This window comes from Bemisia tabaci, chromosome 4 (assembly GCF_918797505.1).
Source record: "Bemisia tabaci chromosome 4, PGI_BMITA_v3".
Lineage (NCBI taxonomy): Eukaryota > Metazoa > Arthropoda > Insecta > Hemiptera > Aleyrodidae > Bemisia > Bemisia tabaci.
In genome coordinates, this window is record NC_092796.1 from 59383241 (window position 1) to 59410249 (window position 27009).

General features: G+C 36.7%; 1 protein-coding gene across 5 annotated transcripts in view; it reads left to right on the top strand.

Moving 5' to 3' along the window:
* mub (poly(rC)-binding protein mub) overlaps window positions 1-27009 on the top strand; it is a 155558-nt gene that overhangs the window by 112652 nt on the left and 15897 nt on the right. For 3 of the 5 annotated variants that reach the window (XM_019059398.2, XM_019059399.2, XM_019059400.2), the window contains 8 exons: window positions 5590-5646; window positions 7178-7294; window positions 8303-8563; window positions 9787-10065; window positions 16457-16553; window positions 17910-18081; window positions 19254-19382; window positions 23878-26956. In XM_019059398.2, the coding sequence (XP_018914943.1) occupies window positions 5590-5646; window positions 7178-7294; window positions 8303-8563; window positions 9787-10065; window positions 16457-16553; window positions 17910-18081; window positions 19254-19382; window positions 23878-24247 (1482 nt within the window). In that variant the 3' untranslated portion in view covers window positions 24248-26956. Of the gene's footprint in view, window positions 1-5589; window positions 5647-7177; window positions 7295-8302; window positions 8564-9786; window positions 10066-16456; window positions 16554-17909; window positions 18082-19253; window positions 19383-23877; window positions 26957-27009 lie in introns of those variants that run through there. The other 2 variants (XM_019059401.2, XM_019059402.2) reach the window with 2 other exon arrangements.

Consider the following 27009-nt stretch of genomic DNA (forward strand, 5'->3'; position numbering starts at 1 on the left):
ATCTCATGCCAAAATCAGCAGGGTGTCTAGCATCAGGACTTTCCCGATTCTATCAGGATTCGAGGTCAATCAGGATTTAATCCCGATTTCATCAGGGTTTAAGGAAAAATTGCTCGTAAAATCAGGATTCGAGAAAATTCGGCTGTCCGATCGGATTTTTTATCGAGATATTTCCGTGAAGTTTCATTCGCCTCGCGTGAAGTGAATTGAAATTCTAATTCTTCTCCGCCAATAATCAGGATTTGGAAAAATCATGAAATCAGGATGTACTTAGCAGTGAAAAATCAGGATTTCTCAAAATGAAAAAAAAACTAGACGCCCTGACTAAGACAATTCAAATACTACATTTTTGGCGTCTTCCGTAGAAAAGCACCGCCACGACATTTTAGCCGAGCAACTTTCGAGACATCGTGGGTGCTCTGATTTTTGGTCACTTTCGTTTTTTACATGTTTTTTGGCTGGGTTACGTTGCTTTGATTTGGTTTGAATTACCCCCCCCCCCCCCCTTCGGGTAAAGGGAAGAGTTTGATTGGAGCTTTGACCGGATGTCTCGAAAGTTGCGCGACTAAAATGGCGTGGTGGGGCTCTGCTGCAGAAGCGGCGTCTAAAAGCGTTTTCTTGTTAAAAATTGAATTGTTTAAGTCAATTTTGCAACCTTGGAATCGAGTTACGTTCCTTCGTGCGGGACACGACGTTATTTGGACGTATTTCTATCAAACGGAACTATGTGCATTATGACGTGAGCCCTGTATGCGTATATTACATGCGTCTACAGGGCTCACGTCATGAATGCACATAGTTCCGTTTGGCAGAAATACGTCCATTTTAGAAACTCGGAAATTGAGTAATGCTTTCACATCAGGGAACGGCGGTGTATCCGACCGGGTAGGCAGGGTGACAAGCTCTTATGAAGCCACCATAAACCTGGAAAAGCCAGGGAATCGCGCTGCGGAACCTTGGGATCCTTTCTATCTAATCCTTTTGTGCCGGTATGATTTACTATTTACAATTTCAAGATTCAAGCCAAGTAAAATGTTTTTATGAATAGCATTTTCCTTCGTAACGATACCGAAGTATAATTGAAAAGTCATAAAAAAAAAAATCAGGGAATTTTAAGTTCCAAACCATGAATCGTCATTGAAATTTTGAAAGTCATAGAGATTTTCGTCACCCTGGAGAACTAATGCACTTGCAATCATATCTCTTTGAAACAAGTTCACGCAGTAAGGCAATAGCGGCGAAAATTGAAAGTCTAAAATTCACTTTTAGTTTCCGTCAGTGAATAATGTCGTAATCAAAATCGGCAGAATTTCCTTTCCTCGGGATGAGGTTTCATTTTTTCTATTGTCCCACCGTAATGGACCACTAGACAAGGTACGAATTTCAGCATTCTGATACATGATTCGTAACTAAAATTTCACGTAGAATACGACGCGCACAATGAAAATTACCGAATTCAACTCCTTCCAAAGATATTTAACGATTCTTGATACGTGAATTCAAACCACCCGCTCATGAAAACTCAATTCTCTACGTGATTCACATCGCGCGCTGAATGTTATTATGAGAGTCTCTGCTATATAAAAATCTGGCAACCTCAATCTTGACGCTTTGACTCAGCTATAGCAAATTGCTTACCAATAGTTTGAACAACAAATGGTGGGAAATGAACATTGCTCGATTGAGAAGCTTTCTGAAACCGTTGTAGTGAGCGATTTGACTCACGTAGAGCTTTGAGTTTCTTGGCAGCGGGCAGTTCAAATTCCTCGTAACCAATATGAAATAAAAACGATAATATCTTCGTCAGGAATTAGTTTCAGTAATTTTCGTTGCGCGAATTGTGTTTTACGTGAAATTCTGGTTAAGAAACAAGTATCAGATTGCTAAAATTCGTATCTTGTCTAGTGGTCCATTATTACCTCTTTTTTGGAATTCTGAAAACCTCAAAAAAATTTTTTCTATTTGTATCATCGACCCGGCAGCGTAGCCAGCATCAAAAGGTTTAATACCCCACATCTTTCCAAGGGAAAATCATTTTGAAATGCGATTAGTGCTCACCTTTTTTCTCTGTAGATCGCAGGAGGATGTCTTAAGTTTTCTTCTCATTTTTGGCACTGTACTACCAGTGACGTGGCGTGCTTTGCGGTATATCGATTGATTTTCCATATAAACCTGTAGAAAGGGATCTATAAACAGGATGTTGGCAACGAATACCATAATACTCGATTCTTTACCACGGCTTCAAAAAGGGAAATATCGATAATTGCTCATCAATCAATTATTGGCTCCCCTGGTAAAAATTGACAGTAGAATGTGTGTTCCCAAATACTTTTGACCTAAAGCCGGCTGTAAGATTTCCTATAGCTTCTGTAGCCGGCTGTACAATTTCTTATGCCTTTTATAGCCGATGGCGATTAAGCAACAGCCAGACGATAAAGTTTATGCTAAACGTTACTAAATACGGATACTAGGACTTAGTTAGTTTTTGGACTACCGCTCTCTTTTTGTGCCGTAGTATCTTGATTTATTTTGCGAGGAAAGCTCCGTACTTTTGAAGGATGCCTGTCATTCGTAATATGTTGGAGCGCCTTCAATTTCTTATGATACTGTGCAATACCTCTGGTGTGAAATAGTTGCTTCAGACGCCGTGGCACGCTGCGGCGCGGAGGGCGGGCAGAGAACGCGAAACGCGCATTGGCGCCTACAAACCTAACAGGGATACTTCACGCATTGCGCAATGCGTGAAGTATCCCTGTTAGGTTTGTAGGCGCCAGTGCGTCGCCGCTCCGCTTTGTGTTAGGCTCTAATATTTAAATCTCGCGGAGTCAGCGTTTTTCAACTCATGATTTTGAAGTGTTTGCACACTCTGTATGGATTATTCTCATTTTAATTGATGAATAAAAATATGTTTTTAAGGAAAATATAATGTGTGTTTTGTAAATATTAAGGTAGTTCCGTATCAAACTTAATGATTTCCAAAGCACACGAATTTCTACACAATTTCTTATAGCCTTTTATAGCCAATGGCGATAAAGTGTAAAGCCCGGCGATAGGAACTATAGCCCGACTGTATACTTTTTTATAGCTTCGTATAGCCCGGCTGTATGATTTGCTCCGCTTTCTACAGCCAGCTATATGATTTTCAATAGCCTTCTTTAGTCGGCTTTAAGAACTCCTATGGTATTTTGAAACGCAGCTCCTATCGCCAATTTTTACCAGGGTCACGAACAGCACCAAACCTCTCTTTCTTTTCAGGTTAGAAATCGGCAGGAAAGGAAGGCATTTTACTCGAAAGCTCTGTTTTCCTTGCGTCTCTGGAGGATTATGGTAGCTACGGCTGTCTTGTCTGAAACTACGTCTTTTTTTGCGCACTTACGGCTTTCTCATATTCTAGTTTTCATATAAATAAAACGAATTTTGCTGTATTAAGTATTTCAGTGATTTCATTTAAAAGAGATTAGACGAATTTTGAAGGGAACTCGATTTCGAAAATTTATTAGTCCTCAGTTTAACAGCGGCTCCTCTCGCTATCACGGCAGACCAGCACCTTTCCCCCAAAAACGGATATTTCACCGCAGGAAAGAGCCGGGAGTTTTTCGCCAGGCAAATTCCTGGAGACTCGGAGCCAAAGAGTTGTAAACAACCCCTAAGCGAGGGGAGGCCATGAAAGGGGTCTACGAGGGGGCCCCGAGTGGATTGTTGGATCCGAGGGGAGCGGAGAGGGGGTTTTACTCCGCTTTATTCGCGGTTCAGCGAGTTTGATCACGCCTTGTTGACGCTCTCGTCAGCACCCCCCGCCCCCACCCTCAACCACCCCCACCATCCGCCTTGGACGTCTTCGTCTCCTTCTCTCTGAAAACACTCCTTCCCGTCTCGAAACGCCTTTGATTTCGCCTCGATTTTAATTAATCACCTAAATCCCTGTTTCCAACACTTTTTCCGCGGCTGCGGCTGCGTTTGAATTCCCGCAACGCGCCCGTCGAGCGGTAACAAGCAGATTTCGTCGCTCCCCTGACAAAAGAGAGTAACTGCTTTTCGAGCTGAGCTCCATGGTCCGTGTACAGAGTGTCTACTGCACGGAAAAAGTACGGATTTCGGCGGGTCGGTACGGAAGCACGGAAAATGCACGGATTTGCAAAGACATGCAAGGTACGGAAATTCGAGGGGGGTATGCGATGTCCATTTGTTGAATTCCCGATGCGACTACTCCTGTTTTTTGGTTTATTCCCTCGTCATTCCGTCATTCCGTTTTCCTAATCCGAATACAGTTAAAAATGCGTGTGAGGTGGAAAAAAAAGTAAGGAAAAAGCAAGGATTTTTAAGAATTGCCAAAATATGAATTTTCGGGAAAGTAAGGAAAAAGCAAGGAAAAGATACTGCATAAGTAAAGAATTTGAATGATAGAGTACCCCGGTACCAATAGACACCCTGATATGACTCCATGATTTTCAGGGCTTGCGTGGAGATGGAGGGATACGCCCCTATGTCAAAGATACGACGATTCCTATCACGACTTATTGGCGTGACATATTTCACTATCCTGGACGGGATGAATCGAAGACACGTTGGGTAAATTAAAGGCAACGCCTGGATACAACTATACATGCTCCACGGATGCCCGTGTTGCGTGCACGAGGAATTGCAGGCGCCCTAAGTGTCTTAATCACAGCGCCTGCTTTTCGAAATCTGCTCGTGAGCAATCGTGCTGATCGCAAAGAACCTCGGGATTTGAGTGAGCCACATGGAATGGAATCGCCGGGGAAATTGTTACAATTTCAGGGTTCCCGGCGCACAGTGGATCGAGTCAATTAGAGAGGTCGGGCATAAAATTTGAAACTTAAACTGCAAATTTTAATGTTTATTTCCTCACATTTTAAATCTCAAGGGGTGCTTTTAGCAGGAAACTTCACGAGGAAACCCATGGTACCACTTTCAAAACCCAAAAATGTCGTATAAACGGAGTTATGAGCTTCTAAAGTTTCCAAATTTTGTTCGACTTCTCATCAACCCGATCCACCGTGCGGCGGCTAAATCCGACGGGAAAATCAAGGAACCCGCGGCGACTTGGAAACGACAGGGAAAGCCAGGGAATTCATATGAAAATTTGTGGAATGCCGCGAGTTGCGTATCGGCTCAGCAACTTCGGCCGTTCATATTCTATGAAGAACGCGAACAACCTCCTTGTGCCTTTTTCCGTGAGCTGAGTCTCAAGAAGTCGAAACCTTGTTAAACGGTGAGAGCAAATCGACGTAATCTAAAAGGAATACGAAGTTTTTTTCAAACGTCAGAGAACGTAAGAAAATTCGGAAATTTTCGAGTCAGGAAAGTGCCAGGGTCTGAAAAAACGAAGAAATTATGGAAACCCTGATCATTTCAATTGTTTTTTAGGGGTTTCCTTCGAAGGGAATGCACTAAGTAACATTTCGTGCAGCCTCTCAAAGTGTAATTAGAAGTTAAGGTCAAAACTAATGTCTTTATATCTCGAGGGAAGGTATCTTAAAGGTGGCTGCACTCTGCACTCTATTTCTCGTACTTGTACTAGCAATTTGTATTGTTCTAATTCCTCTTTTTGTTTGTGTGTGCTCACAGGAAGTTGGCAGTATTATTGGAAAAGGAGGAGAAATAGTCAAAAGGTTTCGAGAAGAGGTAAGACAATTAGTTTTAATCACTCTTGTTACCAGTTCTTCAGTTTCAGAGCAATTATTTCCTCACCATTTTTCTTTGCCATTTTTCTATCAATTAGGGGCCGTCCGTAGATTACGTAACGCGTTGGGGTGGAGGAGGGGGTCTTTGCCAGCGTTAACGCGGCGTTACAGGAGGTGGAGGGAGTATAGAGCGAAGCGTTACTTGACAAGTTTAAGTTATTTGATCTAAAGTTCAAGGAAAACAATTAGAACATGAAATTATCTGGTGAATCGTATGTTTCTTAAAAATGATTGTTTTATTGTATCAATTTTTTTTTTTTTTTTTTTTTTTTTTTTTTTTTTTTTTTTTTTTTTAAGTTTTTGTTGAACCTCTCGTCGGTCGTCTTGAGAAGTTTTAAAGAATCTCGAAAATTTTCTCTGCAATACTTTCCCTTTTCCTCACGAAAGAGGAACGCGTTTGATCATTCGCCGTTCCGTAAATCTGAGGTGATATTTAGATTATGTTTATCCAAATTAGGGGGAGGGGGGGATTCCTGGCAAGCGTTACGTAATTTTTTTTTCTGGGAGGGGGGGGGGTCTAGCACAGCGTTACAGAATATTACGGGGGGCGGGGGTGTCAATAAACCGCGAATTAAGCGTTGTGTAAGTTATGGACGGCCTCTTGATTGGCTCCTCCCCAAAATTGAACCATGAGGAATTCCGGCATAAAAGATTCAATGGACCACTAGACAAGGTACGAATTTCAGCATTCTGATACATGTTTCTTATTTAAACTTTCACGCAGAATACGACGCGCACAACGGAAATTACCGAAATCAACTCCTTCCAAAGATATATAATGATTATTGAAGCGTGAATTCAAACCACCCGCTCATGAAAACTCAATGCTCTACGTGATTCACATCGTGCGCTGAACGTTATCATGACAGTCTCTGCGACATAAAAATCGGGAAACCTCAATCTTGACGCTTTGGCTCAGCTGTAGCCAATTGCTTATAGTTTGAACAACACATGGTGAGAAATGAACATTACTCGATTTAGAAGCTTGTTGAAACCGTTGCAGTGCGCGATTTGACTCACGTAGAGCTTTGAGTTTCTTGTCAGCGAGCAGTTCAAATTCCTCGCAACCAATGTGAAATACAAACGTCAATATCTTCGTTTGGAGTTTGTTTCATTAGTTTTCGTTGCGCGAATCGTGCTTTACGTGAAATTCTGGTTAAGAAACAAGTATCAGAATGCTTAAATTCGTACCTTGTCTAGTGGTCCATTGTTAGGTGACTCTTGAAGTTGAATCAGCAGTCAACACAGAAAGTCTATCCTCTTCGGTCCCTTTTACAATTTGCAAAGTAGACAGAGTTGTACCGATAGTCATCTTGAAGCTTTTCAAGAAAAATAATTCTTGTACTAAGAGATATTTTCAATCATAAGAATTTCAGTCAAAAAATGAATCCAGTGCGTTCTCTTGGCGCACTTTGATTTAATGTTTTTGAACTTCGCATTTGTACAATAACTGATTTCTTTTCTCTTTTCAGTCTGGAGCAAAAATAAACATATCAGATGGCTCTTGTTCTGAGCGGATTGTCACAGTATCTGGCACTACTTCAGCTATCTATAAAGCATTCCTTCTAATTTGCAAGAAATTTGAAGATGTGAGTAGGCTTTTTCCTCCAATCATCATTGAGCTCTAAACTGAAATCTTATTAATTATTTTTACTAGCTCTCAGTTCAATGAAAACAATAAGAACATGAAATTATCTGGTGAATCATATGTTTCTAAAAAATGATTGTTTTATTTTATTAATTTTTTGTATTCTTATAAGAATATTTTCTAACAAGTTCATTCACCACATGATTATATTAATCCAAGCACAGAAGTACTGGTTTCGTTTGCATATTGGGCAGTAAGTAGAAGAAATTCTCTTCTGGAGAAGTTTATTCAATCATTGCTCTAGAACTCGCCCTCCTTTTATAATGGAAGTATCTGCAAATTTCCTGAATCATTGTTTCTTTATTGTGAGTCGCTACCCTTTAAGCTCTGTAGTAAAGCTACCATACAAATTTCCTAAAAATCGTTAATAGTAGATAGGTATATAATTGTACTTTTTAAGTATTCATTTACTCTTTTACTCTCCAATGAAAGGATTACCATAAGCTCATAAACTATATTATGAAACTAAATAATATTGACTATTTTGGCTTTATTTCAAATGTCTCACTGTCTTTTTCTTGCAGATTGCGTCATATTTATTGTAGGAAAGCTATTATATGGGGATTACTTTTTGCATTTTTAGCATTGGCTCATAATACTGTGACACTTCTGTCTTTCTGAAGTGATAAATAAACATGCAGTCATTTTCTTGAATGAAAATATTGTATTTAGGAGGGAAAAAAACAAAAATACTGCAAAATCTGGAATGGAAGTCAGAACTCCTTCAATGGAAAACACGCTTCAACCTGTTTTTGGAGAATAATTTTTGCTCTTGATCAAAATTTCCCTTGCTGATTGGATGAAAATAAATTTCTGGCACTCTTACCGGAATACCTCAGCTGTAATTGATGATCTTACCTTTTTTTTAGTGTCTCAAGCATTTGAGCCAATATTGAAACTGTCAAGAAATCATATAATGATTTGAGATTTTTTTTTTTAATTTTTTCAGTACTGCTATCAATTCCAAGAAAATGGGAGTGGAGGTTCGAGGCCTCCAATTACGCTTAGGCTAATTGTACCTGCATCGCAATGCGGCTCACTCATTGGTCGGGGAGGTTGTAAAATCAAAGAAATTCGAGAGGAATGCCGAGCATCGATCCAAGTTGCGTCAGACATGTTGCCTAATTCGACGGAAAGAGCTGTCACTGTGACTGGAACAGGAGAGGCCATAACACAATGCATTTATCACATTTGCGTTGTCATGCTTGAGGTTAGTTTTTTTCTGTACCATGGCCAAAGTGCGAAACCATGTATCTCCGTGGCAGTGTTTCAAAATTTCCACTCCTATTCTTTTTTTGCAGAGAAGCAAGCCAACTTTATGGCTTCAAATTCACTCAATATATTCTGCTATTAGAGAAAAAAATCAAGACAGTTTTCAAGAAATTATGTTGGCTAGTTTTCCAAAGAAAATTAAAGTATGACAGGAAATCAGTCACGTTGTAAACAAAGTTTTGTGGTTTTGCATCTCAGCCATCCATATTTTACAAAAATTGAAAATGTATGTGAATTTTTTTGTAATTTCTGAACTGATTAACTTTTATCACTAGACACTAAGCATAGGTAGAAAATATGCAATTCTATCAGTAACAATGTTCCAGAGTAAAAACTGGACGCAGATTTTAATGTTAAGCAGGATGGGTCTAGAAGCAAACTAATGATCATTGTTTTCAAATTTCCAAAATGGCAGCCATCTTTATTCCTCATGTAAATGTAAATTTAAAATAAATGTGACAACGTTTGCGTCATGATTTCAATCAAATGATTGATCATTGCTCCCAAAAGCCCTACCTTTAAGAACTTGCTTTCCTACCTTACGAGCACTGAAAAGCAACAGTCATTGCAACATTTTGTGAATTATTAGGATAGAGTTAGGTAGAATGTGCCTGAACGTTAAAATTCTCCTTTTTTTTCTTTTTTTTTTTTTTTTCTTAACTGTGCCTATGAACCGAATTCATGCCAAAAATATTGATTGCCAGTTTTAAGTTCTGAACTAACACTTTCAAAATTTGCATCATAAGTAATGTTATCAGCTTTTGAATTGAATCGGTTCTAAAGTTGGCATAGTGCAAGTAGACCTTAACTACATATTTTAACTCAAGATTCAGTATCCTCAAGATTTTTGGAATTTTGCGTTTTCCTTGTGCCACATGATGCAAAATTAACTCATCTAAGCACAGCAGAGTATGTTCATCTTGTTTCTCTGCTCCTTTGAGTCAATTTTTTCTGACTCTTTCCAACAATGATCTGGAAAGTATTATTATGCTCTGTTCCCAGAATTAATCGAAGCATTTAATACTTTTTTTTTTTGTAAAAATCAACTCTTGGTGAATTTTACTTGATTAGATTTTAAGTCCAATGCACTTTTAATTTCCAAAACAGTTCGTTAGAAATCTGTCTAAAAATTGTTTCAACACCTTTAAATTTATTTTTTAGTGTCCACCAAAAGGAGTGACGATTCCATACAGGCCGAAACCTCAAGTATCTGGACCAGTGATTTTAGCCGGGGGACAAGCATACACTATCCAAGGAAACTATGCAGTACCTGCTCACGGGGGTGATGTAAGTAGTGCTCCCCCAGCTTTAACAGGTCTTCTTGGTCCTCCTGGACCCCCAATCCTCGCCAACGCTCTTATGGACCCGCTCACTAAGAATGCTCATTTACAGGCCGCATTACCACCAACCAATATACTACCCCCCACGGCAGCCTACGAAGTAAGTCGTGCGTAATAACACCCCCTCCGTCCACCCCCTCATCTCATTGCTCAGCCATCCGTACAAACAGAAGTCTGATCTGCCCATAAAATTCTCCTTGATATGCATTCTTGTTTCCAACTTGTTTTTATGCTTGCCTCCTCCTATATTTACTCCTCGATCTTTGCTCCTTTTTTTTCTCTCTCTCTTTTTACCTTTTATCTTTAATTGCCTGTCTGTTGTTTCCTTATTTTAAAATTCTGATTTACTGAGCAATTTCTTCTTAATTTTTGCTCTTGTCTTGTGTTTCTCCTAACATTTTGCTTTTTAAACATTTGTTTCTTTGAATTTTTCTTGTATTAGCCTTTACTCAGCCACACGAGGCCTTCGGTTTTTAAAGTTGTGAAAGGCCCAAATACGCCTGCCAGTGTTTAGAAAAGAGATTTTGTCCCATTTGAAAAAGTCTTTTTGATTACATCTACCTGAAACTTGCACTCGGCATTTTTGAAATTGATAATTTTTATTCTCATTATCATTTTGAACACAATTTTTCATGTAGGATAACTTGCAAGTATGAAGACCCTGCATATTATGCTACTTTGCTCCTGTAACCTCATTTTATTTATATACATTTATATTAAAAAAAAAAAAAAAAAAAAAAAAAAAAAAAAAAAAACGGTTCCTCTGAACCAGATTGCGCCAAGCTCAAGTCCAGGCGAAGGTGGCCCAATTTTAATGCTCTGAGACAGTGATCACCCTTTGGCATGCTTCAGAAAATTTAAATCGCATGGATTGGCCTCTACAATTCAAGAAATCTACAGTTACCTATGAGAAAACTTCATTAATGTATTCGCCCTTGGACTTGTAAGTAAAGTTTTGCCGAGCATTTTCAGCTTTCTCTAGGATCCAAGATCATAAATTGTCGTCTGAATCATAATTTTCCTCATTGCTTGGGACCCCACCTAGAGCAGTGCTCTGATCAAACTGAAACTGTGAATTTAATTTGTGAAAAGAATTTCTCGGAGAAAGTTATTCAAGTGATACATATGTCCGTTTTGTATTTCATTAACCTAAAAAAAAAACGGAGGAAGAAAAAGAGATACCAGGAATTGTCTTTTTTTAGTTAATTAAAGAATTTTGAATGGAAAATAATCGTTGAAAATTTAATATGCGATATAAATCATTTTAAATAATTTTACTCGTTTAGCTTCCTATTGCTTTTGTATTTTTAAGTGCTGTTTGTTTGTGTCTGTCTTCTTCCAAAATTTTACTTTGTATTTGATTTCAAAATAAGTGAAGGAAATGAAGATTTGAGCACTAAACATGACTGATACAGTTTAAATACTGTTTTGAAGGCTGCACCAAATTTCTTCTACTTTTTTATTTTATTTCACTTAGGTATCACTTTTTTTGTGCATGGCTGTCTTCTTTAGCTAAAAATTTATTCACATCACTGCTTCTCCTTGCAATTAGGTGTTTTTTAGCGGTTTGGCTGCAAACCACTGTTCTTTTTCCTCTTTTTTTGACTTTATTAAGAGTCTGGTTTTGATTTTACTGTTCTTCTCGAAATGTTACGTGATATGCATTGTATGCACAACAGTCAAAGACATTGAGTATTTAGATGAGAGGAGATCCACTGCAAATGAGGATTTGATGTAAGGGTTGAAACAGAATGCAGTCGTTTCCTCCCTTAAAGGCTCTAGATCCTAGTGCATTTTCGATGATTCCACCAGTGTACATCCTTTTCAGTGCATCTCAGAAGTAGGTGCGGATGCTAGCTCAGTAATTTATAGATTGAGTTTGCTCAGTAAAAAATTATGAGATTCATTGTATAAATTTCGTTTGTGTGATCTTTCAATTAATCATTCCTTTATAGTGATTTTTTGCTGCCCCCCTCCCCTCAAAAAAAAAGAAAAAAATCGCGAACAACCAAGTTTTTCTAAATTTTTTCATATTCCAACTTTTCTTACCAAAACAGTAACAAGAAGTTTGACTTCTTCTCTCAGAGTAGAGTCAGTGGTCGGTGCCCTAAACTCAATCCAAGAATTTTAGACATTTTTTTTACGCTTCTCTAAAAAAAAAAATTTCCAAGAAAGAACTCAAAGAAAGCCTGTTGGTAGGGCATTAATTGTCAGCTAATTTCAAAGGGCCCTTAAGATGCTTCTTATTATTTTAACAGCTCATTAACTGTGTGTCAGTCTTGAACTTCTTGTAAACTGTATTTCAATAGTTTTTTTCAAGGCTCTTCATTTCTTTGGTACAGTTTCCATAGTTTTTAATGTTTCATGCAGTCCATAGGATTTTTTAATTCATTTATTTTTAGTGATTACATATTTTACTATTTTTCATGCTACGATTTAGTATTGATCTCTTGTCTAAGTTTTGGGTAGGGTCTCTTAAAACCTCTTTTTTCTTTGTTGAAAATTAGAAAAAATCAAAATCATTCAACGATGATTATCTGCAAATTCTATACTTTTCTAATTCCTGATATTATACTCAAAGGCATTTGCTTTGGGCGTGCCCCAGTGAATGTTTACTCTTCTTCTTTCAGTTTAAACGCATGGTTTAGTGCAACGCTTCTTCTTTGTTTCGTAGATATTCGTTGATGGAAGATATCTGCCATTGTTTACGTGACGCTTTACTAATTGTTATGAATACTTGATGTTCTATTAGCTACTTCCTCTCTCCATTACATTTCTTTTAAATCCGAGGAAATCCCTGGCTTCCTGTTTCTAATGTTATCGTTGAGCGTGTAATTCTCTTCTCTGGTATTGGGTGCGCTTGAAATCCCTGCCTTTGATTTATCATTTATACTTATTTTTTGAACTTCTCTCATCACCCTGGAGGGGGTGTTTTCTCGCCGATTTACTGTGTCCTTTTTTTTTCCTCTTTTTTTCATCTTTTTGTTCCACAATCTGCAGGAAAACTATATTAAGTTTTTTTTTTTTGTTTTTTTTTTATTATTGAAGGATCATTTAAAAAAGGTCTTTGGGGAAAAAAGTTTTTTTTTTTTTTTTTTCATGATCTTGCTTTTCATGTGTTATTTTGAGACTAGCGTTTAATTTTTTAACTGAAAAGATTATATGAGAATATATCAGGTAATCGTCGGTTTTTTTTAATGAGATTTTACTTTTATCAATCTAATGATTAAAATTGTCCGACATTACACTTTAGTCTTTCGAGCAATTTTGTCTAAGCCTTACAGACCGCTCCGACAAAAATCTAAAACACTCCCAAATATCTGCAGCCAATTTGGTTTTTTTACCCTTTCAAAATCAATTCAAGATAGAAACAGTTTTATTGACCTTCTTTTTTCAGTACATGAGTAGTCAGCAATTCTTACAATAAGTTATGAATAGGCTCTCCTTTTCGTGACCCTAATGAACCAAAAGACGCAAATTGAACCAAAACATCTTTGCCATGTCTTCTCAAAATTTCATGCAAATAATCTACATGAATGCAATAGAAAGATTATAAATAAATCTTTACCTAAGCCTGATATTTTAGCATATTTTTACAAATTACACAGACTTAACATAAAGTATAAAAAAAGTGTATGATAGCATCTGTGTTTTTTCCTTCGGAGGTATGTTTTTATTTCATTGGGAAATGGGTAGCTCAAGAATTGATCTTGGCTTTCTCTATTTTCTTTATCATTTTCAAGCTCAATTATGATTAGTCCCTCAGCTTCCTTGAATACTTGGCTATATTTGTTTGCATAGGTCTCTGACATGTGAGTTTTTATAACTTTATAAGTTGATGTTGGTTGCAATAAAGTAATTGCAGCCTGTAATGAGCAAACTAGGAGCAGCTGTCGGATAAGAGTATTGAAGATGTCGTTATCACATTTATCTAAAGATATTTTTCAGAGTTTTGCAAGTCACCACCGTCGCCAGTAGATCTTCTCAATATACAAACTGCAAATTTCTCAACTAATCTCAGAAGTAACATTAATCCTTTTCTACGAGCACTAAGGCTGTGTAAATAAACATGAAACCTACATAATTTGACTTTGAATAACTGGAATTCCATTTGATAATCAAACCTCAAGTTAGAATACTCTTACTAAGGTTCCACTGTGTGACTTTGTCCGGAGGTGGCTACCGCCACCCATGATTTGAAATAGCAAAGACATGAATATTCGCACAATTTCAAATTTTTTCCTCAAAAATGAAAAAATTCTAACCATTCAACCATGATTTCATTTGCACTTAAAACTTTCAAATTCACTATTTGCACAGCCCTAGTATCAATATAAATAGTTGGGAAAACAATTTTATTATATGAGACGGAAGTAAAATCTGCTGTTGACTGCGCAACATTTTCAGATTTGGCAAATATTTTTCAATATGGCTCAAAGAGAGCTGTACAAGCATTGACGTAACCACCCTTAAAATTTACGCAAAATTAGTTGGTTGACGTTCAGAATGAAATGTAAGTTAAAATGGAGATCAATGCTGTATGTTATCTGTGGTTTCCAAAGATCATATGTAAGAATGATACAAATGTAAAAAACCCATCTCTGATTTTTTATTTTCATAGATGAACTTTAATTTACCGAGAGAACAGAGAACATTCATGTTGATTTGTATTTTCCAATTATTTTACATATCAAGTGGCGTATCCAAAATTTTAAATGACTGTCATATTCTTCCTGTGTTTTTTTGGAACTTCAGTCCTATCTCCAAAAATGGAATGGATGCCAGTTCATGCTTGAAATGGAAAGCCTTGTTATCAGAACATTGCATGATTCTCTTGAGGGGGAATAATGTGTCCAGTTTAATGTTCTTCTTCATTTTTTCTGGGTTTTTTTTTTCCAGAAGAATTTTCAACATTTTGTATGTTTTTTGTCATTTTTGCTTCGTCTCAATTTTCAATTAATTGAACTAAGACACAAGTATCTAGGTGTTGCCTCAGTTCAATACCAACTTTTGGTAGCTGTATCTCATAGAGCTGCGAACTAATTTTTCTGTCAAAGAGTTTTATAAGTGAGCGAATTCCTAGTAAAGAAGCTCAAATAACTTTACAACACCTAAAATCAAGAAGAGCAAAAATTACTCGATCAAATGTATTCAGTGTCAACAGTGTTATGGTTCTCTTAGGCTGGATTGAATGAAGTCTGTAAAATTTTCTCGTATTGAGCCGATTTGACAATTCTATGGTGCTAATTGCTGTTGTTGAATGTGGGAGTCAAGGTGATGGAAGTTATCTTTCATCTAACAAGACAGGTCAGGTCTATCGTTGGATAGCTCATCTCGTCTTTTTTTATTTGCAACATGGGCAGTCAGCTTGACTGTTCTGTCGTGGCAAGAAAGAACGTTGTATGAACCGTTAGCTGTTGCCTAATTTCCTTTGACAAAATTCGACTGGGTCTGTTGCAAGCAAGAGACACAGTCAACTGAATACACTTTCTAAGTGTAAATTTGTTAGGTAATACAGTTAGGCACATCAAAAAAGTCTGAAATCCACTCCTCAGTGCTGGTAACACGCTTTTTCAAATTTACAGCAAATACGGGTAGTTTTCTTGATGACTGGCAGTAAAGTTTGCCAGAAGAGAGACCTAACCTAAATGAACGAGCCATCTTCAGAACTGTTGTACTCTCCTTGCATGAGATTTTAATTGATACAAAGAATTTGTTTTTGCAAAATGAGAAAGAAAAAGGAAACAAACGTTGGAAAACAAATGACAACATACAATAGTAAAAGTTTGTTAATTGTTTGCTTACTTTGGGTAGTTCTTTCTTACTCCTCTGCTTGTGCAAACCTAGTTGGTGGTGACTGAGAAAACCTACCCGCAAACGTGAGAAACTTGAAAAAGCATTTCATGAACTTAGTAGGTTGCGCGTTAAGGAGTGGATTTCAGACTTTTTTGATGTGCTCAACGTCATTTTCGAGAAAATCTCTGCTTTTAAAGTGTTTTCAGTCAGCTGTGTCTCTTGCATGCAACAGACCCAATTTCTATGAAACTTGCGAATATTGTATTCCAGTTTTCAGACAATTTTGTTTGTTGTTTTATCCAAAATAGGTACCTACTTGAAAATTTCAAGGGAAAATGTTTGTAACTTTCCTCTAAAATGAACTTTTCATGGAGGCAATTTTCTAATTTTCACACAGCGTTCTCCTTTATCATGGCAGTATGTGTCTCCATTTCTGTTCTGAGCATGCTCTTTCACATTGGCTACCTGTTGGAAAACTACTGGGTCTGAAGTGAGTGTCTACTAAGGTCGGGTTTCTACCTTAAGCTGATTCTGTTAATTTTAACCGAAATTGCATCATAAACTGTAAGCCTGATTTTTTTTTTTTTTTTTGAGTCTGAAAGTTTTATGTGCTGAATTTTATGATTGTAATAGAATTTTTGACTTTTTTCAATATCCGTCAAAATAGAAGGGAACTTGCGATTTTTTTGTTGCAGATTGGTAAGCTTGGTGGTGGACCCTTGGCCGGTCTAGCTGCCCTTGGATTGGGAGGTTTAGGTGCACCTACTAATGCCACAGGAATCAATCCAGCAGGTAACTCTTTTAATTTGAAGGTTAAAAAACATTCCTACAGTTCAAAAGCATATTTTACATTATATAAGTGTGTCTGTAGACCAGCAAGAATACAAATTATATATTTTTAACTAAGATCACATGGGCTACCAGAATTCTAACTGTTGGCAAAAATTTTATCCATGATGTGACCAATGCAACATGTTTAACCCATTGACTTATGATTTAATTTGACTCTGCCGGGCCAGGAATTACGATTTAATTTGGCGAAAATCAGTAACTTTGAACACTTCAAAATAATCCAGAAATTCTTTCTCTGAGGGTGAAAATTGACACAATAAGCATTCACAATACAACGTTTGAGGAAAATGGTGAAAACTTTGAACATAATGATTTCTCTACTGTGGTTTATAGCTGTCAAAGTCGCAAAAATCGCAAAATCAGCGAAAACCAGAAAATTTTGAGATTATTTCATGTGCAAACACACAGTAATATGAAAATACCGTAACAAAACAGGAAATTACCATACACAATGAGTCATTGGGTTGCCACACTACTCATATAAACATTGATGAGAACGCAATCTACTGGAGAATCGCCGAAATAACGCAAACAATCGACGGACGGCTCTGAGCCGTCTCTTCAGATCTGGCCCAGCGCAGCGCGGACGGCTGGGAGCTGTCGGTTTAAGTCAATGGGTTAAAAATTATGAATATGTCATGCAGTGTTTGATGTAAATCTTCAAACTGATGGACTATCATACATTTCTTGAGTAGCACTAATTTATGTGTGAGGCTTAATGTCCCCCGGATTTTTCGCAGAAATTGAGGTTTTTCTATAAAAAATCAAGAATTTCCAAATTTTCTGTGACAATCAAGATGCCCCCAACACAATGGGTTTTCCAAGGAAAATTAACTCATTCGAAAAATTGATACACGATAGAGAAAAACCAGTCTGATATATCGATTGCTGGTTCTACCCCCAATAGTTACCTCTGATATTTTTAATTCACTGCAATCTGAAGGAAAACTGGAACTTTTGAGGTCAATTTTATAATCAGGGGTAGGAACCCAGAACAGTTCCTTTTTCTATAATATGCCGGTAGATTATTGAGTACCAAATGCAGAAAATTCTCATTGTAGTGGTTGGGGAAAATGTAAATGACAAAATTTTGTTTCATAAAGTTTGAAAACGACTGTTTGAATCACTAGCCAAATGCATCATGCCATTTTTCAACAAATTTCAGAAATCTTTACCTCTCAGTGTTTTTCTCTTTCCATTGGGCCCAAAAACTCATGAACGATCATTCTTTTAACTTGGATTAATTTAATTAATAAACCCTTGGAACTTAATCCTGTTTTTTGTTGTTTGCTCTAGCGGCACTGGCTGCCATCGCAGGAAGTCAATTGAGAAATGCTGCCAACCCACCTGCTAACAATCGTATTACGCAACAGAATCAAAATAGTCATCAAACTCATGAACTTACTGTTCCAAATGATCTGATTGGCTGTATTATCGGCAAAGGAGGCTCCAAAATAGCAGAAATCAGGTAATATTTGCTTCTTGTAAATTTGCTAACTAGCCCTCAATTCCCTCTCCATCAGCAGCAGTCAACCTTCAGTGAGAGTGCACTGTAAGAGGCTTTGAAGCATTCAAAAGTTTGAAGCGTCGATGAATCCTCATTCTTGGTTTTCACCATTACAGTAAAACCTCAGTGTAACAACTTTTTTGATGTAACGATGATTTTCATTCATATCAGCCAAGCGACACTATGTAATTTGATAGTCTCAAGCAACAGTTGGCTGGGGTTGTTGATTAAGGACTGAGAGGGGATGGGGCTTCAACCTCAAGTGTAGGATCATCCCTTTGGGGGCACTCGAAGTCATCAAAATGAAAGAAAAATAATCATGTCGAGGCTATCAATATTTGAATATTTCAAGTAGCATTATTGATATGAAAAAAAAAAATAAAAAAAATAAAAAAAAAAAAAAAAATAATAATACTGATGGGAAGGAAAGAAAAACTATCAAGTGCACCTTTTATACTCCTAATTTGATGTAACCTGATGATGACAACAAATTTTCCCTCTCTAGTGAAATAATATTTTTGGCTTTGAGAATTAAGTTATTTATGTGTAGGTTGCCGCTGAAGAAATTTCAAAGATTAAACGGTATGGAATTCCTTCCAAATTATTTGGAACTGGTTCATGATGTTAGTAATGGGTGTCTCATCAGTTATAGGGCTGTTCTATTGGTTGTCGGTAAGCTACCAAAACAGCTCTGTTAAGAAAAAATTACGATAAGAGCGCTCTTGCTGATAGCAATCAGAGTTTTCGGAGCTGACAAAAATAAGCTGTTGCCATTTGTACATCTATTTCACGCGCCGCCGCACCAGGCAATCTGATAAACCGACGCACGGGGCAACAATGCATTGAGTGCGAGCTCTCAAAAATCCGATAAGGCCGGCTGTTAACGATATCATCGCCACTGTCGGTACTGCCGCCAGTTTCAATAAGAGACGATATCGATAGTGTTCCGGCAAGAATTTGTTTGAACACCCCTAATCAGTTATCAATTGTAAAATCTAGATTTAAGCCCTCCAGATTTTTTACTATATTGCTTTATTTATTCCAGGTTTCAAATCCTCCTAAAAAAATATAACCTCATGAACTGCCCTTATCAAATTCATTTTTCAATAACATTCTTCGTTTTCTATTCTTAGACAAATCAGTGGTGCCATGATAAGAATTTCAAATTGTGAAGAAAGAGAAGGTGGCTCAACAGACAGGACTATCTCTATTAGCGGGAATCCCGACGCTGTTGCATTAGCGCAATATCTCATCAACATGAGGTGAGTTTTTATTTTCAATTTTCATTACCCTTAATTCTCCAAGATTGAAGGTTTGTATTTTATAAGAATTATCGTCACATCTCGCTTTATCATTGTTTAAAGCTTAATGTTTGCCAACTGTTGTTTTTGGTTTATTTTTTGTTTTGAAGTCTCTCAAACCTGACACTAAGACTTAATTTCTCTGATCAAATCATCCTTTATTTCTCCCATTTCCTCTCTCATTTTGTCCCCCCCCCCCTCCCCCCAATTTACACTCAACTGCTACTTTAATGAAATGATCATCAAAAAAATTTCACGAGATAAAAAATTTGACCCCAGTGAGGTTCTAGGACCTATAATTTCTTGGCCATCATGGCAAGATGGAATCATTCATCGGCAGAGAGGTAGGATAACTCATTCAAATTGTTCGATTAAGACTGCGGTTAAAGGACTGCTTCCAGGAAATTTAAGAGAAAACTCAGCACAACAAGGTACAGCTTTATTCAAGGCTATTCAGTTTCTTCACTTCTCAAATCAAACCAGAGTTCCCAATGTAGAAAGGAAACTGTAGATAAAGCCAATAAATACTGAGAGTAGTTACTGAGGAAAAATGAAGAGAATAGCTATTAGATAGGAACAATTTATTTTCTTTCGGGTGTGTAAATCTGACTGATGAGATTCTTCAATTCCAATTTTCTGATAAAATACAGCTCCTCTCCAGCCACTCAGATTTTGTTAAAGTGACATTGTAGCTTGATGTCCTCAGAATTTCTAATGAGCCATTTGTGGGGTTGTCTGAATGAACGTATCAAAAAAAGAACCTGACCGACTGACAGCCCCAGCAGATATTTCAGAATAGCCTCAAGTAGCAGGCAGCATGCGACCTCATCCAAATTGTATTCCCAATTTAGTGGCACCCATCAGTGTATAAAAGTTCCCCTATAATGCACAGGCAAGTACTTGCCAAAATCTGTAAGCTAATTTTAGTTCGAAAAATTCGCTTTTAAACTCTGATAACTTGCAGCTCGACGATCATGCGAGTGCTGGTCCAAAAGCACATTTTGACGAATCGCCATTGCAACCCAACGCGGCAGACACCTTCGATAAGATTTTTCTTTTCGAAACCTTCTTCCCCCTTCAAAACTGCAAAATATCAAACAGCGCGTACACCTCTGATAAGTTTTTTCTTTGGAAAATGTTCCGGTTGATAATGTAGGTTTAATGGTCTTTTTCTATTTCAAGGTAATTAATGTAAAAAAATCCACAGGATTAATTTCAAACACTTGGAAGGTCTGTAGTACACTTGACTTTGCACCTGTCACAAGCTGCACATTTATAGCTTAAAGGCCATGTTGATAATGAAACTCTTAACCAAGAATCTTGGTTCGCGATGTTGCAGACTTCCTGTCATATTTTCTTTTTTAAATGGACAACTACTCAATATCAGTTCTGAAAAGCTCCTGTGATTTTTCTTCTCTGTACAAAGCAAATTCTGAGAAAACTTTAAGGAATGATGTTGATTTGTTCCACTTTAGAAAATTAAATCAGGGTGGAAATTTTTGAACTATGCAAATGAGACATATCGACAGTGTAAGTCGGCAATCACACAACTCGGTTTGCTACGTCGCAGACTTCCTATTATACTTTATTTTTTAAATGGAAAACTACTCAACAGCAATTCTTTAAAACTGTCATGAATTTTCTTCTCAATGCGAAGAAAATTCTGCAAAAACTTCAAGAAATAATGTCCATTTGTTCTCCTTTAGAAAAATGACGTAGAGGCGGAGATTTTCAGACACCGCAAACGAGTTATGTGATCGCCGACTTACACTGTCGATATGGTTTTGGGAGTTTCTTTATTGATGTGTCAGGTGACGTCTGACGAAATTGAAAATCTACAACTTTGTATGGTTACACCTGGTGCAGCCTCAAGGGGAGCCGTCTTGATCAATCCTACAAACCTGTTTGAAGGTCAATTTGCTAAATACATTCTACTGGATGTTTCTTTATTGACTTAATTCTTGAGTAACAAAGATTCATACAAATCCTAAGACCAACCTCTGCCCTAAATTACCCAGCTTTCTGAGAACACTGAATTTAAAATGGATACTAGTCACTGCTTTTTTGTATATTTTTGTTTTTCAATGCTTTCTTTTTATTCTCAATTTCATTTAACCACTTCAGAAACATTTTAAACTTCCTTTCAGCTGACTGGCCTAATCTTCAAGTATCTATGTATAAACTCCTCTTGCCAGGAATCTAGGTCCATCCCAAGTTTCAATCCCCTATCAATCATTGATTCTAACTACTAATCGATTCTTGTCTAACAAGAGTGGAGCCACTGAAGTTTTTAGTGAAATATGTACAAAGGTCATCTATTAAATTAATGCGTTCACTCTCATTCAAAATCTATGACAGATATAAAAGATTCAGTTACTTTTACGGATCGGGTATACTCTCAGCTTTACCTGAAGCTTTTCGGAATATGGCAAGGAGCATCATATCAAATTATGCGAAAATTTAGCTGGTGCCAATTTTCGCGGTATTCTTTACATAGTCCTCGAGACGTGTCGTCTAGACCTTGCCTGCACTAAATTATGACCATTTCAAATTGTTGTAATTTTTAATGGTTGTAAGCTGTTTGCTACAAAAATACAAGTATTCATTGTGTCAAGTAAAAGGTGAGGGTATTGTCAACTTTTTCTGAAGAGCATCTTTTGGTAGAATTTCAAGTGGACCCGAAGACTCGAAGTTTGCAGAACTTCGAGCGAACTTGTTCCCCGATCTTATGATAACTATAACTTACCTCGCGAAACCCCAGTTCATTGAACTTATTCGCCGAAAGTTCTGCAAACTGCACTGGTGTGGACAAGGCTTTAGATTCCTTCAAAAGTCGTTCCTCTCAAGAAGTTGGCTGTATTCTTTCTGAAGAAGTAGGAAAAATGTCCTTTTCCATCTCCTTATTTCAAAGTTTTGTCTCTCTTAGCTTACTCCTTTATTAATAGTCTTACCCAGGGTGTCTAGCAATTGGAAAATCTTAAACCAAAATGCAAGGCATGAAGTTTCACTCATGGTAATTGGGAGCAGTCACATTGTCTTAATCATGAGCTGAAAGCCATTTTTTCTAATAAGTTGGAAGTGCCCGTATCAAGTGTCTTATTCAGTGCTCTCTATTAAAAATTAATTTAACGAACAATTACTGTTGACTGCCAAGAAATCGTTAAATTTCCAACTGATCTTAGTTTTTTCTTAACTCTACTGGTAAATGCATGGATTCTTTAAATTGCTGAACCGTTTCTAAAAAATAGTCGTGAATAATGTTTGCAATTTTCTGAAATCCCATTGTTTGGAAGTGAAAAAAAAAATCTGAGGAGACAAAGAATTAAAAGCATTAAAAAAATTTAATTAACTTTTTAAAGTCAACGAGCTGATTTGTAACTCACTTTTTATCATATTTGTCGTAACTACTTACTCAGGTCCATGCCACTTGAGTAATAATCAGCAACAACCCTCTCAAATGAGAGAATCTGTTAGACACCTTGTCCATCTTTTGCCCTAACTGATGCAGTTAAATTTTATCTTTAACTCGCCCTCTCCCCGGTGAAGTGACGAGTCCGATTATATGAGAGACTGCCTCATGAAATTAGCAATCCATGGAGTTCCCTCTAAATTGTCAAGTATAGCCCCACAGCTTCTGCATTAGCACCTTTTGTAAGAAAAACTTGCAGACATGCCGTTGTCAATTTTCTGCTCGTAGCTTTAAACAGTTTTTTTTGGAAGAGTTTGAATGATAGGATCTTTAAAGTAAAACTCGCTGAATTCTCTCAAGGCAGTCGTCAACTTTTCTGCCTACACTCAACTCCAAAAGCTCTAAGAAAGCCTGTGTTGGCGCTGCTTATAGTTTTGAACCAATAAAATGGCCCTACTTGTCCCATATGCACATTTTTCCGGTGGATAGTGTCTTCTTTTTAGTGCAAAAAAGGGACCTTATGCAAAATTGGGTCGTTTTCAACTGCAATCTAATTTTTTAAATATTTCTAGGTTGATAGAGAATCACATCCTGAGTTTAAAATACCAAAAATTCTTGAAATTACATAGATGGAATGGTTGAGGGCTCCAAGTTAAAAATTAATTGCAGTATATTTATTCAATATTGTAATTTATTGTCATCTTCCTCTTCTTCCTTCGACTAAAACTCAGTCACAAGCCCTATTTGTCCAAACCATTACCGTACCAGGCACGTTTGAAAAGAGCAAAATTGATACTATTTTTCTGCGGGTGTTAACCATCTAGGATTCAGATCTAGAGATTTTGAAGTTTCAAAGTAACTCATGATGCAGCTCTGAATATAATCTGACTTCCCACTTCGGTCCTGTTTTAATTTATTTTTCTTTCTGTCTCTCTTACCTTGTTGTTTTCATTTTTTTTTTTTCTGTTTCTTTTTCATATCTTCTAAAAATATAACATAATTACTCATTCCACTTGAATCCTGCCACAAACATCCTGATCCCATCAGTGTGGAGCTCCAGAAACAGAACCTTGAAGCCCAAAATCCTTCAAACCCAGGTGGAGGTTCCATCTCATCAAGCTCATCCGCTACTCCTGCTTCTACCACTCCCTCCCCTTTAGCCGGCGCCATTCCGCTGGCCCAGTTACTGACTAAACCAGGAGCGTTGAATGCACTCTCATCGTTGTCAGCTCTGGGCGGTCTCACTGACCTTATTGGAGAACTGACGAACCACAGTCCTGGCAACGGACCACCGATCCAAATTACTGGTGTGCATCAAAGCAAGAGGAATTACTCATCGCGCTCGCGAAGCCCTAATCAGGATGGTGGGAAAATGAGAAATGATAGAAATGAACGCAGCAAGTTTGCGCCCTACTAGGACAGTCCTTGATCACCTCTTTTTATGAATCACTGTTTTTCTATTTTTATCAAAGTTAAGGAGACTCAATCAATCATTTAGGTTTATAAAATTGATTTTTTTAAGGGTCTTATCTTTTAATTTCTCCCCAATCACTTTATTTTTATTTATTTTTTATCATTTTTATTTTTTTATAGTTTTTACTTTTATTTGGCTTAAGTGTATTAGTATAGGTCTGACTTTTAAGAAAGATAGCTCTTCATTAATATATAAGGAAAAATTGTTTGACAAGAAAAATAGAAATAGAAAGTGGCCTCACAGATAAAATGATGCAACAGTCAGCAGAGTGTAGACTAGTTTTAAGAGTTGCTTATGCAGAATTTTATTTCACTTTCTTTTCTCTTTTATTTTTTATTTTATTGGTTGAATCATTGAACCCCAGGCAGGATTTTTTTTTATTTTACTTTAATTATTGAAAGGAGTCAAAAGGAGTATTATATTTTTATAACGAATTTCCTTGTTCATAATATAAAATCAAGATTATTAAAAGTATCTGTTCACTATCACAAAGTTTCTAGAACAGAGGAAAGTATATTGCAAAAAGGAGATTCCACGTTACTTTCTGTTTGTTTTTCTACCGTGTTTTTTTAATCACATTATTTTCTTAACTTTTTAATAAAATGTAGTAGCCCAAATAGAAGAAACTATATAAAAAATCATTCCAGTACCTTAATGGTAGAATTTTATTCAGAGTTAAAGTGTGTTGGTGACTCCTTAATAAAGGTAGCATGCTAATGAAACAATTTAAAAACGATACTCCAAAAAAATTGTCAAAATTTGATTGCTGAAAAGTTGATTTTAATACAAGTGCGGTTTTTGTACATTAATTTAAGTTATAATCGAAGTAAAACTTTAAGTTTTTCTGCTGGATGATGTGCTGTGAAGGAATTGTGAAATAATGTTGGAAAGAACTAAGCTTGCCTCCAAGCTATTTTAATCTTTGATCCATTAAACTAATCGTAGCGTCAAAGAACAAGAATTTTGTTTTTCATTATCTATTTTTTCCTACTTTTGTACCTCCCTAGATATCTCCTTTAATTTCAATATTTTGAACTTCCATAACTTGATTTGTGAAGAAAGTTAAATGTTTTTCTCCCTGAATAGGAATCTTATTTTAATTTTCTAATGAAAAGGATTTTTTTTTTCTTTGGATTTGTTCTTCATCCTGTTCAATCTCCAAAACCTCTCGCTTTATTTTATGTCGTTTTAGCAAGTTAATATCTGATCCCTCCAGCTCCCTCCCGGACATTTTTTTTCCATTCTAAATCTCATTAAACATAATCCTCTGAAGCTCCTGAGACCTCCATCGTTACTGTTGTCTACAGATCCTGAGTTTTTCTGTGTCTGTCTCAGAACACCCCCAAATCGTATTTTATAGAAGGATTGTACTAGTCAACGTTGTATGAAAATTTGAAAGAAATTGAAATGGAGAAAAATCATTTGCCAATATCACTAGTTTCCTTTACTCTCGCTTGTCAACTATCCAAGTTTTATCCATTCACCCATTTATCTACTTTAAGATGAGTTTCAGTTATTCTCCATCAAGGCAGACGGATCAGACAATTATTAATTATTAACAGGAATAGTAGTAAAGGAAATTTAAAAGAACCATTTTTCTAATGAAGTTTCAATCATCATTTTGAGGAAAAATTAAACATGAAAGCATAAAAAATTAGATAATAGTAACTGATTTCCTCTCAAATCAAGCAAATAAAATCTCATCACTAAAAATCAGACTCAACTTGGATTTACTGTAATAGGACAATGCGCGCTATTGTCATAGTGCTTGACTATAGCAGATGATAACCGAGTCCCTCTCCCCTCTAGTCTAAATGTTAGGAAAGTAGACGAGAGTGTCCCATTTATGTTTCAATGCCTAGATGAGAATGAGCCAGGTTCCGAACGGCAAAGATGGACACAGCTACTGTCTGTCATCTTACACTGTCTTCACAGTATTCCAAACGTGCAGCTTCAGTATGTGTTATTCTTCTTAAGCTTCAGGGACATAATGTAGATGTTTTGTCAGTGAGACTAGTAGAAATCTTTGTATCTCTGTTGTGATGTTTCAGACTTTTTTCTCTACAAAAATAAACCAAAATTGCTTGAAATTTTTGCAAAATGTTCCTCGCCCAGAAGTATATCATGACAATAAGTTTGTAACATCTATAAGCACGACCTAGGGTCTCTCTATTTTCAGCATCATTTTTTCTTCAGAACTATTAATCTCTGCTGAAAAATTCATTTCTTAAAAGAAAGTCTCTTGACAACATGATTAAACCCTGCAATGCCTGCAGGCTTAGAGGTTTGTGCTTAAAGTTTTGAAATGAATAGCTCTGCTGAAATTGTATCGTCAGGAATTTTTAGAAAATTAATCTTACTATTACTCTTACCTTTACAAGTGGCTAATAGTTTTCAATTTCTCCATGAAACATTTAAAAACTTTGTTCAACCAGTATTTTGAAACTGTCAAAGCCCTCTTTAAATTAATAATTAGTTCAGAGTTGCAACATTTTAATTTAGACTCATTACTGGTAGTAAAAATCATATTAATTTTTAAGTGACTTCTTCTCTCATCTCATGGTTTAAAACAACTTTATCCACTAATTTTTTCCCACCATATTACCTGTAATAAGAAATAAAAAAATAAAAGTCTTACCACTTCTTTTCCTCGTTTGTCTTCCTGAAATTCTTTGAAATACCATCCTTCCTCAAGTTGTTCATTA